The 14663-nt window shown below is 35.1% G+C and overlaps 1 protein-coding gene across 2 annotated transcripts in view; it reads left to right on the plus strand.

The window, feature by feature from the left end:
* Window positions 1-14663, plus strand: part of LOC101887582 (leucine-rich repeat-containing G-protein coupled receptor 4) — a 98541-nt gene that overhangs the window by 40831 nt on the left and 43047 nt on the right. For both annotated transcript variants that reach the window (XM_059129551.1, XM_059129552.1), the window contains 2 exons: window positions 517-588; window positions 926-997. In XM_059129551.1, the coding sequence (XP_058985534.1) occupies window positions 517-588; window positions 926-997 (144 nt within the window). The remainder of the gene's footprint in view (window positions 1-516; window positions 589-925; window positions 998-14663) is intronic.

A 14663-nucleotide genomic window follows, 5' to 3' on the forward strand; every position in this document is an offset into this window, starting at 1 on the left:
TCTAGTCTAGCAGAAGAGCTATTGGTCTTCTCTAGTACAGCAGAAGATCTATTGGTCTTCTTATAGTACTAACAATTGTATTCAAAATTCCCTTAGATCAAATTGTACATCATTGTTGTATGTATGTGTGTTTGTCTCTGTAAATAACTCCCAGACATGTGTATCATTAAAAATAACACAATAACAAATTTATGGTTTTTATAAAATTTTTTATATTTTTTTAACAAAATTTTTTCAAGTATTTAGATGATTGTCCCTCCAGTTAGTGGTGGTTCCATGGAGGTCTAAATTTTAATTATTTAAGAAAATATGCTGAGAAAAATGTTCAGCCTTTCTTGTCCTTTGAGAAAATTGTAAGCTCAAACAAAGGGTTTATGTCAACTTCCGTACCCTAGAACTTGGAAAAATTATAGGTTTTTGCCACAAAAATTAATCCATGGAACCCCTCACTAATGGAGGCTTTTTTATGAATTTTTTTTTTAATATTTTTTTTTTTAATTTCAATTTTTGATACAGAAACCTTGGCAGCAATCTATTGACAATAATCAATGATGAGGATTTTCCAAAAATGTCAAATTTAGTGGTACTGTAAGTAGAAATTACCTACGTTTTCACATCTCCCATAAAAGGGCGAGGAATGAATGATGAAAAAAATTATTTGAAATAAATCCATAAAATATTAATGAAAATAATTTCTAAACCGAATTTTTCCCACCTTAACATATTTTCCTTAATTCTTTGTAATTTAATTAAATTCCAACAAAAGTTGGCTTATAAATTTTCGTTCCTTGTCCTAAATATTGCCACCTTTTTCTCCCCCCACCCATTCCTCCTTTGATGTTAATCATTTCCCTTTTAAAATTTAAAAAAAAAAAATGTTCTCAAAAATATGCTCTGCTTTTCCTTTTTTTTGCTTTCGTTACAGTCTACTGAAACGTAATCAAATCATGAAAATCTCGGCTGGCGCCTTTGCAAATTTAACAGCTTTGGAAATTCTGTAAGTCTTTTGGCCCATGGCCTTGCTTTTTTTTTTCTTTAGCTTTTACAAATGTTCAAATGCTATTTGTATCTCAATATTGTATTTATGAAACTTCCCCTCTCCCTATCGTCCTTTTGTGTAAAGGTGTAAAGTATTTAGTTACAAAACAAATTTCCTCACAAGAATAGAAGAGGGAGAGGGAAGCACGAGGAGAATTGTTTGCAAAGAAATATATGGTAAAATATGTAAAGACCAGCAAAAGTTATAAAAAATATTTTCTTCTACCATTTTTCGTTATGAATTGCATATCTATGCTAGCTGGTAACAAGTGAAACTGAAATTTATGGTTTGCTGGAAAGCGATAAAAAGAAGCAGAGGTAGAGCGTTGGCTGTAAAGAAGAAATATTTTGTTTTGCATGGGATACTGGAAAATAAGAGTTGAAGGGCACACAAAAAGTACTAAAAGGTACAAAATGTTCAGATTTGTTATTTAGCGATTGGTAAGATTTAGAAGTGTACAAATTTGTACGAAGGTCACTATTTGGTGAGTGTGGGAGAATTTTTGAAAATTCGCCCTTTAAGGATACCTTGTAGTACCGAATGGTACGGCATTGTCATTGATACAATTATTGAAACCTATAAAAAGGCATTTTTCCTAAGGATCAGAGGGGTTATATAAACCGATGTTTTATATGGATATTCCTATCTAGACGAGGTGAGTCGATCTAGCTGTGTGTGTCCGTGCGTCCATTTATGACCCGATCCTCACGATATTTTGCATTGAGTAAAGGTCAGGTGCTTGTGGAAAGAACCGAAAAATATTGGACCAAAATGTACCAAAAATAAAAATTGAGAAATTTTCTGAGTTTACCCTCTTTAATTTTTATATTTATTTATTATTTATCTATACGGTATTTCTCCAGAAGCCAAGCATTTTAGACGGCTACCGAATAATAATTAGGGATGTCCGTCCGTCTGTCTGTCTGGCTGGCTAGTGCGCACGATAACTCTCGATCCGATTTATTCCAAACTTGGTACATCATAATATTATTATCAAACCTATATTGAGTTCGAAGATGCGCAACGTCGGCCTACACCTTCCGCTACCACCCCCACAACGGGTCAAAATTTTGAATAATTATATCTCTCATAAAATGTAAAATAAGCATCCGACTCTCTAAAAATTTCACACATCTTAAAATTTCTATTGATCTGGTGGGGAGATGAGATATATCGATCTTCTCCTTCTGGTACCTTCCGCACAAAGGGATCAAATTTTTAATAACAAAACGCCCTAAAAGTGCGAAAAAAAACATCCAATTCTCTCACATCCCAATATTTCCCATAAGATATGTGAAGATGATAGATATCGGCCTACCTCTTGTGGTACCTCCCCTACAAACGATAACAATCTTTAAATCTCTCATAACTTACAAAACAAATCAGAGATTTCATTCAAACCTGGCATATCTTAATATTTCCCTCAACAAGAAATCTGATGTGAATGATTATTTCTGCGCAATCCCTCCGATACCTCTTCCCCCAAAAAAGTTCGCATAAAATAGAAAATTAATGTTCGATTTTCTTTATATTTTGCAGGTCCCAAATTTTTTTTATTAGTATTAGATGAAGTGGAATACCTCGATCCACTATATCTCGCACCTCACGCACATTTCGGCCTTCGCACCTCGAACACATGTCTTACATCAAGTGATAATATTTATATCATACAGTTGAATAATATTGGCCAACTTCTTCGGACCACCCCCGTAAGGGCTCAACATGATGAATAATAAATACGGATGCCAAAATATATTTCAATAAATTACTTACTTGTTCATTTCTTTTTTTTTTTTTTTTTTGAATTTCCCAGGATTCTCATAAGCACTTTTTAACAGAATGTTAAATTTTTTCTAAGCGCGAATTTTTAAAAAATATACTTTTTTTAAATTAAAAAAACCTAAAAAAATTGGGTTTTCAATGATTTTTTTCTTTAACTTTGCAAGGATTCTCGCAACAATAAACATGAATTTTTAATTTTTTTTCCATATTTTTTACTTTCCTTTTTGCGGCTTTTTAAATTCCAATGTGGGTACTTCTATTTTTGCTATAAAATTTTTGCTATAACCCAAATTTTGTTGTTGCAAAATGGTCTGGCTTTATCCCTTTATTGTTGTTTTTATAAAAACAACGTTTGTTTATTAGTTGAGAACGATGGTAATGTTTACCAGGGGGTAAGGCAGGGAATACCTAGGTTTCGGAAAGAGCCACCAATCCTCATCAGTTCCCTTGTTTTTGTCTGGGATATTCTCCCCAGAAGTTATTTTAAAAATAACTTCTATGACAAAAAACATTTTTTTACCCAAGTGACGAGATCGTAAGCTCAATAGAAGAGGAACCAAAGAATTAAATAAAACTAAAATTCTCTTGGAAAGTCTTCTAAATCTTACAACCGCACTTATAAACATTTACATCTTTCTCCACTTGTTATGCTTTCGTTCAGCCTGAACGAAGTAGCATAACCATGTAAGTTGGTTTTGTCTGTTACAACACCATCGTTCTCCACTAATAAACAAACGTTGTTTTTATAAAAACAACAATAAAGGGATAAAGCCAGACCATTTTGCAACAACAAAATACTACGGTATCCAGAACAAACAAGCCACACTGTTCTATAACCCAAATTGTTAAAAAAAAAACTAACAGGCCCAAACTATTTCAACGTCTCCATATGTGAACCCTAAAACCCATCTGTGACCTCAATATCAAATTTCAGAATTTCAGCTCAATACCTTTAAGTAATACCAAATTTAGTAAAATTTAGTACACATATTCAAAACAATCTACATCTCTGCACTCTAGACACCAACAGTTATAAAAAAATTAGCAATAATTTAAATTTTGTACCATTTAGTACTTTTCGTACAAATATAGTACACATTTCCAAACCCACCTCCATATCTCAATTCCAGAGACGACCATATCAAATTTGAAGATTTCAGCCCTATTTAGTAAATTTAGTACAATTTAGTACTTCTCGTACAAATATGGGATGCGTTTCAAAAACCACCTCCATATCTTAACCACAGACACTAATATAGACATCTTTATCAAATTTCTGGATATAAATGTTATTTCTTCACTCAATATCAAATTTAGTACCTTTCGTTAATTATAGTACACATCTCCAAACACACCTCCATATCTCGTTTCTTACCAACAGAGACATCCAAATCAAATTTGAAAATTCCAGCCCTATCCCTTCACCCAATATCAAATTAAGTACTATTATCACCATCAGTAATCTAAAAATCAGAATTGTATCTCTTTTCCTTTATCCAATGCCCTTCAAAATATGGATTTTAAGCAAAAAGTTCGCCGAACCATAATGTACCAAATATAGTACTACTTAGTACTTTTTGTGCACTTAAAGTAAACATTTTCAAAAACCCCTCCTTATGAAAAACCTACTACCAACAGGGGCCCCAAAATAAAATTTCAGCTTCATCCGTTCACTCATAACCAAATTATTCCAAATTTCCTACCATTTAGTACAGTTCGCACACTTAGTACACACTTCCAAATATCAGCTCTATGTGTTTACCTAATAGTAAATTGTACCATTTTAAAAGCTTAGTACCATTTTAGAACTTTTCGTAATCTTAAAGTTCGAATTTCCAAAAACTCTTTGGTATATCTTTTCTACACTCCAATAGTGACTCTTTTTTCACAGTTCAGAATGCCAGCTAGTTTGGCTCACCAAAATTACAATTCTTACCAAATTTAGTACCATTTAGTATACATAAGTACGAACAAAACAAACTGCATCATACAGCACAATAGAAATCTAATTTCCAAAATTCTGTTGGTTCTCCCAAAATGTAAATTGTAATAAATTTAGTACTATTTAGTACGCATAAGTAGGAATTTTCAAAACTTCCTACATACCCCAATCCTACATTGCAATAGTAATTTTATTTCTAAATTTAGAATTCCAGCTCTATCGGTTCACCCAAATCGAAATTTTACCAAATTCGGTTCAATTTAGTACTTTTCGTACGCATAAGCACAAATTTGGAAAACTTCTTCTAAATCACAATCCTACACCCCGCCAGTAATGTTAATTTAAAATTTCAGGATTCTAGCTCCATCCGTTGCTTCTAATTCAAATTGTACGAAATTTAGTACGGTTTTGTACTTTTCGTGTACATGAGTACACACTTCCAAAACCGCCTCCTTACATCTTACTCTACTCCTCAACCTTAATTTCTATTCCAAATTTCAAGTTTTTGGCTCTAACCCTTCACATGATACGAAATGGTACCAAATGTAGTACATTTTAGTACTTTTCGTACACTCATGTTGTGAATTTTCAAAAACCTCTTTGGTACATCTATCATACACTCCATTAGTGACCCTTATTCCTAATTTTAGAATTCTAGATATACTGGTTCACAACAATTCCAATGTCTTCCTCTTTTAGTGACATTTAATAAAAATGAGTACACATTTCCATAGTAACCTGCATCATACAGTCCAATAGTAATCTTATTTCCCAATTTTAGGATTCCAGCCCTATCGGTTCACCCAAATTCAAATTGTACAAATTTAGTATCATTTAGTTCACATAATTACATAATTTTATAAGATTCCTACATACTCCAATCCTATACACCCACTGTAATCTCAATGCCAAATTGCAGGATTTTACCCCTATCGGTTCACCCATATAAATATCGTACCAAATTTAGTATCATATCATACCACATACTCCAAGTCTATGCTCCCACAATAAGCCCAATTACAACTTTAAGGATTCCAGCTCTATTGGTTACCCTAAATCCAAATTGTACCGAATTTAGTACATAAAAGTACAAATTTCCAAAATGACCTCTATATCTCAATCTTACACTCCTATAGTAACCTTACTTCCAAATTTCAGGATAAAAGCTCTATTGGTTACCAAAATCTTAATTTTACCGCATTTGGTACCATTTAGTGCACTTAGTACAAATTTTCATAACCACCTACATCATATAGTCCAATGGAAATACTATTTTAAAATTTCCGGATTCCAACTCTATTAGTTCTCCCCAAAATTTTAAATGTACCAAATTTAGTACCATTTAGTACACATAAGTACGAATTTCCAGAACAACCAACACACCTCAGTCCTACAATGCAATGGTAATCTTAGTTATAATTTTCAGAGTTCCAGCTCTAAATTGTACCAAATTTAATACCATTTTGTACTTTTTGTGCACATAAGTAAAAAAATTAGAAAACTACCCTCATATCCCGATCCTAAACTCCGTAAATAATGTTAATTTTTAAATTTCGAGATTCCGCTTGCATCCGTTCCTCCCAGTTCAAATTGTACTAAATTTAGTACCACTTAGTACTTTTCGTATACAAGAGAATGAGATTGTCCAAAAAAAGAACAAAAAAAAAAAAAAAAAACAAGAAAAAAGTAACTAAGTTCGACCGGGCCGAACTTTTAATACCCTCCAGCATTTGGAACGAATTTGGAAATTTTCAAAAATAAAATCCTTAAAAAAATCTGTAAAAATATTAAAAATACCAAATATAGCCGTTATATACGACGTGGACCTACATAGGCATTATATGTCATAAGCCATTACCATATTCAAATTCGAAAACTTGAAATAAACGGTGAATAATGTAGCTAAAATCATCAAAATATCGAATATAGGGAGGTACCGTTATTTGGGGGTTATACGAAGACGTGGACCTGCACAGACAATTTTCTGTCATAGGCTGTAGTATCCATTACGAACTTCAAATACCAAATTTGAAACATTTCCGGTGAATGATGTCGCTAAAATCTTTAAAATACCGAATATCGGGAAGTTCCGCTGTATGGGGGCTATATAAAAACGTGGACCTGCACAGACAATTTTCTGTCTTAGGCTGTAGTACCACTTTCGAACTTCAAATACCAAATTTGAAACAATTCCGATGAATAATGTCGCTGAAATCATCAAAATACCGAATATAGGGAGGTATAGTTATATGGGGGTTATACGAAGACGTGGACCTGCACAGACAATTTTCTGTCGTAGGCTGTAGTATCCATTACGAACTTCAAATACCAAATTTGAAACATTTCCGGTGAATGATGTCGCTAAAATCGTTAAAATACCGAATATCGGGAAGTACCGTTGTATGGGGCAATATAAAAACGTGGACCTGCACAGACAATTTTCTGTCATAGGCTGTAGTATCCATTACGAACTTCAAATACTAAATTTAAAATAGTTCCGGTAAATAATGTCTCTAAAATCATCGAAATACCCAATATCGGGAGGTACCGTTATATGGGGGCTATACGAAGACACCGACCGGCACAGACAATTTTCTGTCATAGGCTGTAGTATCCATTGCGAACTTCAAATACCAAATTTGAAACAATTCCGCTGAATAATGTCGCTAAAATCATCAAAATATAGAATATCGGGAGGAACTGATATATGGCGCCTATACGAAGACGGTGGACCTGCACAGACAATTTTCTGTGTAAGGCTGTAGTATCCATTTCGAACTTCAAATACCAAATTTGAAACAATTCTGGTGAATAATGTTCCTAAAATCATCAAAATACCGAATATAGGGAGGTATAGTTACATGGGGGTTATACGAAGACCTGGACCTGCACAAACAATTTTCTGTCATAGGCTGTAGTATCCATTACGAACTTCAAATACTAAATTTGAAACAATTCCGGTTAATAATGTGCCTAAAATCATCAAAATACCGAATATCGGGAGGTACTGTTATATGGGGCCTATACGAAGACCTGGACCTGCACACACAATTTTCTGTCATAGGCTGTAGTATCCTTTTCGAACTTTATATACCAAATTTGAAACAATTCCGGTTAATAATGACGCTAAAATCATCAAAATACCGAATATCGGGAGGTAGCGTTATATGGGGGTTATACGAAGACGTAGACCTACATGGCCCATTTTCTGTGCTAAGCCGTAGTATCTATTACCAACTCTAAATATTAATTTTGAAACAATTCCGGTAAATAATGTCGTTAAAATCATCAAAATACCGAATATCGGGAGGTACCGTTATAAAGGGGGGCTATTCGAAGACGTGGACCTATATGGCCCATTTTCAATACCAAAAGTCCTGCAGACATAATACACATTTGAGTAAAATTTTATCAACGTACTTCATTTCGTTCGGAAGCTATAGTGATTTCCACAGACGGACAGACGGATAGACGGACGCATATTGATAAATCGACATAGAATTTTATGCTGATCAAGACTATATATACTTTGTGGGGTCTAAAATGTATATTTTGAGGTGTTACAAACGGAATGACAAACTTAGTATACCCTCCATGCTATGGTGGAGGGTATAAAAAATCGGTAACCCTCTTTCCAAATTTAAGAGTCCTAGCTTCCTCAAATACAAAGGGTATATATAGAATAATCACAGTTTGGCTGAGGGTCACTCTTGGTCCGAACGGGGCAGATAAGGATGGGTATTTCGGAAATTCGTACTGGAACGGTACGTTCGTACCGATGTGCCTTGAAATTCCAATTTCTTCCCTGCAACTAAAAATTATCCCTTGGGCTACAAAATCCCTTATATCCCCCTGCACCCTTTCAAATGTGTGCTCCGTACAGTTTACCTTTAAACGATTTGCATATCAAGCAGCTGTACCCCCATACAGCATGGGAGATGATAAATCGCCTCAACTACCAAAGGTTGAGAAGAAGTGAAATAAATTTCACTCATGTTTGTGTTACACCATTCCACCTCCCCTACTACCTCCACCAAAACGAAAGCAAAAAGTTGAGATGATACGCCAACATTCGCTATCGAGCAAACGTCGGTGAGGAACTCTATAAAGGAGTATTTAGTAGTGACTTTATGGCTGGCGAAAGGATTTATGCGGAGGGCGCGTGGGTATTGTGCGTTGGTGGGGAATTTGAATGGAATCAATGATTTACAAGGTAAAGTTTTAGTTCGAAACATTTTAATACAACTGATTGGTGGGGTGGGGAGGAGGAGGAGGGGGTAGATAGGAAAAATGAAAAATTTTATATTTTCACCTTAACCCTAGGAAACCAGCAAGGGTACTGGGAGATGAAACGGCTAATTTAAAGAAAATTAGATTTTGCCTCAAATTTGCCATGGGAGCAGGAAATATCCTTTACAAAATTTATTGGCCGCCGTAGGGGTCATAGCCCGAACAAAATTTATAAGAGTTAATTTTTTAAATTTGTAAAGGGTTAAAATTTCACCTTTCACACTTAACCGTATTGAAGGTGTGAATCAACCACCCAACCAGCCATACAGCCAACACAACCGGAAGCTAACTATTTTAGACAAGTTGCCTTCCAAACAGCTTTATCAGCTGAAGGAACCTGTCAGTTCACCTTAAGTGTTTTTGTTCACCAAATGAATTATTTTTAAGTTGGGATAAGAAGCGAGCGAGTGAAGGTGGCCATGAGGGTGGGAGAGGTAGAAACATTAGATAAAGAATAAACATTTGATATTGACAACTTAATGCAGTAGTGAGATTAAGTCAATATTTTGTTTTTTTTTTTTTTTTTGAAAAGCAGCAGGAATGAGGAACATGGCTCTTCAGTGGAGTTATCGAGAACCAAAACTTTCCATGAGTAAAGGAGGAGGAGGTTAGAATGTGAGGCTTGCAAGGGGAAGGAAAATAAAGACATAGAGCATAATTTACTTAATGACTTAGAGATGGCTCAAAGTAAACGTGGACCTCTAACTAAGTAATTTTGCAAAGATTTAGTTGTCAATGGGGGATCAGCAAGAAGTCAGGACACTTGTGGTCGATTACAGTGGACGAAAAAATCCACGTTTAATTACCGGGAAAATACAATAGATTCTGAAAATAGGGCTAAAAATACAGGACAGCACTTTCCAGTTTGAAACTATTCTTGGCAAAGTAACCTATAGAGGGGAGAGTTTCCCCTCTTCCTTAAGCAGTTTTGCAATGATTTTGATTTAATTTAGTTGCGAATGTTGGATCAGCCAAAAGTCAGGACACTTGTGGTCGATTACACTGGAGGAAAAAATCCACGTTTTTTCATAAATACAATACATTCTGAAAATAGGTCTAAAAATACAGGACAGTATTCGTCGTTCGGAAACTGTTTTTGGCAAAGTAATCTAAATAGAGGGGAGAGTTTCCCCTCTTTTTTTCTCTTTTTTTTTTTGTAAATTTTCAGATTAAGATTTCCTGTTGTCCAGGTTCGGTATGGAAGACTGGGCCAATAAGACTCCTTGAAGTAGGGAAATTTAGGGGCTGTAATTCTTGCGCTATTCAGAAAAAAGTTATGTGCGAAGCGTTATATTTGGTAATGTGAAAAAAAAAAAATTAAAAACAAGTAAAAAAACTGTAAGTTCCGACGGGCCGAACTTTGAATAACCTCCACCATTTGGAACAAATTTAACAATTTTCAAAACAACAAAAATAAAATCCTTTAAAAATTCCTTTAAAAATCTTAAAAATACCGAATGTAGCCATACATTAGGATCTATGCGACGACGTGGACCTGCATAGGTAACTTTTGTCACAAGCTATTACAACATTCAAATGCGAAACTTCAAAAAAAAAAAAAAATCTGTTTATAATGTAGCTAAAATCATCAAAATACCGAATATAGGGAGGTACCATGGGGGTTATAAAACGTGGACCTGCACAAACAATTTTCTGTCATAGGCTGTAGTATCTATTACGAACATCAAATACCAAATTTGAAACAATTCTATTGAAAAATGTGGCTAAAATCATCAAAATACCGAGTATTGGGGGTACCGTTATATGGGGGCTATACGAAGACTTGGACCTACATGACCCATTTTCTGTTTTATGCTGCTGTATCTATTACGAACTTCAAATACCAAATTTGAAACAATTCCGGTGAATAAAGTCGCTAAAATCATCAAAATATCGAATATCGGGAGGTACCGTTATATGGGGGCTATACGAAGACGTGGACCTACATGGCTCATTTTCTGTCATAGGCTGTAGTATCCATTACGAACTTGAAATACCAAATTTGAAATAATTCCGGTAACTAATGTCGCTAAAATCTTCAAAATACCGAATATCGGGAGGTACCGTTTTATGCGGGTTATACGAAGACATGGACCTACATGGAACATTTTCTGTTTTATGCTATAGTATCTATTACGAACTTCAAATACCAAATTTGAAACAATTCCGGTAACTAATGTCGCTAAAATCATCAATATACCGAATATCGGGAGGTACCTTTACATGGGGGCTATACGAAGACGTGGACCTACATGGCCCATTTTCAATACCAAAAGTCTTGCATACATAATTCGCATAAATCGACATAGAATTTTATGCTGGTCAAGAATATATATACTTTCTGGGGTCTAAAATATATATTTCGAGGTGTTACAAACGGAATGACAAACTTAATATGCCCTCCATACCATGGTGGAGGGTATAAAAATTACGGAAAGTACTAAAATTACTACATTAGGTACCATTTTGTATCATGTAAACGGTTAAGATTAAAACTTGAAATAAGGCTGTTTTGTTTTTTAAGTTCGTACTAGAGCGGTACGAAAAGTACCAAAAGGTACCCTATGGTACCCATCTCACTATATGTCCAAAAGGTACTAAAATGTACTACATTTGGTACCATGTGATCGGTTAGAGTTTAAAACTTGATATAAATGTAGGTTTTTGGAAGTTCGTACTAGAACCGTACGAAAGTACTAAAATATACTAAATATGTATCTAATGAACTCTTAAATATGGAATGAGAGTCACTAATGGAGTGTATGATGGATGTACCAAAGGGGTTTTAGAAATTCGCACTAAGTGTTCGCTAAAGTACTAAAATGTACTACATTTGGTATTATTACGTATCATGTGATTGGTTAGAGCTCAAAACTTGAAATAAGTCTGGGTTTTTGGAAGTTCGTACTAGAACCGTACGAAAGTACTAAATGGTACTAAATATGGTACCCTTTGTATCTAATGATCCAGTAGAGCTAGAACACTTAAATATGGAATGAGAGTCAATAATGGAGTTTATGACAGATATACCAAAGGGTTTTTGGGAATTCGCACTAAGTGTACCAAAATTACTAAAATGTACTACATTTGTTACAATTTCGTATCATTTGATTGGTTAGAGCTTAATACTTGAAATAAAACTGAGTTTTCGCACTAGAACGGTACGAAAAGTATTAAAAGGGACTATTTCTGGTACCCTGTGTATTTGAAGAACAAGCTAAGGTATAACTTTTAAATTTCGAATGGGGGTCACTGATGGAGTCTATGATAGATGTACCACACGCTTCTTGGAAATTCGCACTATAAGTGTACCAAAAGTAATAAAATGTACGTTTCGTATCATGTGATTGGTTAGAGCTAAAAACTCGACAAAATACTGAATTTTTGGAAATTTGCCCTAGAACGGTACGAAAAGTACAGGGTGAGATGAAAAAACTGCAACCAAATTCAGACTGCTGACATTTCCAAGCCACTCGTCCGACAGCTATTACAATTATTCAAGTGACAGCTCATTATATTGTTTACAAGCGTACAAAGGCATTTTGGTGAGAATTTTCCAGAAAAAAAGTTATTCGTGATGGAATTCAAGCGTGATATTGTGATTTCTTCATATTTGGCTGGAAAACCAAAAGTAGCTATCGTTAGTGCACTCCAGCACTTAAATATGAATAAATCTTTTGTGTCTCGTTTGTGATACTGGTAGCGTAGCCCGATGTCAAGGAAGTGGACGGAAGAAAACAGCAACATCAGCAGAAAACCACAAATGGTTCGAAAAGTAGAGAAGCGACTTGATCGATGGCCGAAAAATGTCTCGTGAGCTGAACATATCGCAATATTCCATTCGGCAAATATTGAAAAATGAGATCGGGTTAAAGCCATTGAAGTGCCAAAAAGTGCAAGAACTTACACCGCATCAGAAACGAAATAGACTCAAAACAGCTAAAGAGTTGCTCCGCTTCGCTTGGCCGAAATTGGTTTTCTGTCGAATTTGGTTTTCTCTCTCTCCGATAAGAAAACATTCGTTGTCCAACATTTTGTAAACAAACAAAATCATCGTGTTTTCTGGCCAAAGAGGTCAGCTGAAAATGTGCACCTTCGGTTGGCCACCAGAACTCAAGCGCCGGCCATGGTGCTGGTGTGGGCCGCCATAACAGCCGATGAGTGCTCTCCGCTCGTATTAATCGACAGTGGCATTAGAATAAATGCCGAATATTATTACGAAAATATTCTGGAGGGTGTGTTTAAGCCTTGGGCATGCAAAATTTTTGGCCGCAGACCTTGGACATTCCCACAGGACTCAGCACCATCGCACTCAGCAATGGTTACAAAATGAGGTTCCTCGCTTCATTTCTAACTCACAATGGCCATCAAAATCTCCGGATATCAATCCGTTGGACTATTATGTCTGGAGTATTTTGCAAAGCAAGGTTGGCACTAAAAAATACCAAAGTGTCGATCACCTCATGCACGCGCTTCGCCGGGAACGGGCCAAAATACTGCAGAGCAATATTCGGAATGCGTGTGATGGCTTCATTGGCCGTTCGAAGGCCAACATTTGTGCCGAAGATGACCAATTCGAACAAATCTAAACTTATTCTAAAATTTGATACTATTTCCGGAATTTTTTTCTTTCATTCAATAAAATTTAAAAAAAAAAATAATATTAAAATTATGATATTTTACTTTGTTGCAGTTTTTTTTTTTTTCTGTCTCACCCTATATATGTTACCAACTATTGTACGCATCTCTCAAATCTCAACATAAATACCATAAGTAATTTAATTATCAATTTTCAGAATTGTATCACTATCCCTTCACCTAACAGTTTAGTACCATTTAGTACTTTTTGTACGAATATTGTACAAATGTGCAAAATTACCTCCATATCTCAATTTCAGATACCAACAGGCACCTCAATATTAAAATTTTCAAAATTACCTCCAAATCTCAACCTCAAATATCAACAAGTGTCTAAACATTAATTTTCAGAATTGTATCTCTATTCCTTCACCCAATGCCAATATAGAACCCTTTACACCCTTTACCCTTTCGTAAAAATATAATATACTTTTCCGATACCACCTCCATATGTCCAGACTACACAGGAACAGCGACCCTAATACCAAATTTCAGATTTCAAGCACTACCTGTTCACTCAATACCAAACTGTACCAAATATAGTACTATTTAGAACTTTTCGTTCAATCGTAGTACATATTTCCAAACCCACCTTCATACCACAAACCTACCACCAACGGTAGAAGCTGGAATTTTGAAATATTCTATTGGGGTCCTCAGTAGAATATTTCAAAATTCCAGCTTTAATCTTTCTCTCTAAACCAAACTCTTCCAAATTTAGTACAGTTCGCACAATTAGTACACATTTCCAAAACCACATATCGAACTTATTTTCCGACGTTGATTCAGATGCCAAATTTCACGGTTTTAGCTCCTTCCGTTCACATAATACTCGGTGTGGTACCATTTTAGAAGTTTTGTACAATTTTTGAACTTTTCATAACCTTAAACCTCGAATTTCACAAAAACCCTTTGGAACATCTATCCTTCACTCCCTCAATGACTGTGAGTCCAAATTTCAGATTCTCTGAC

This window comes from Musca domestica, unplaced genomic scaffold (genome assembly GCF_030504385.1).
Source record: "Musca domestica strain aabys unplaced genomic scaffold, Musca_domestica.polishedcontigs.V.1.1 62, whole genome shotgun sequence".
Lineage (NCBI taxonomy): Eukaryota > Metazoa > Arthropoda > Insecta > Diptera > Muscidae > Musca > Musca domestica.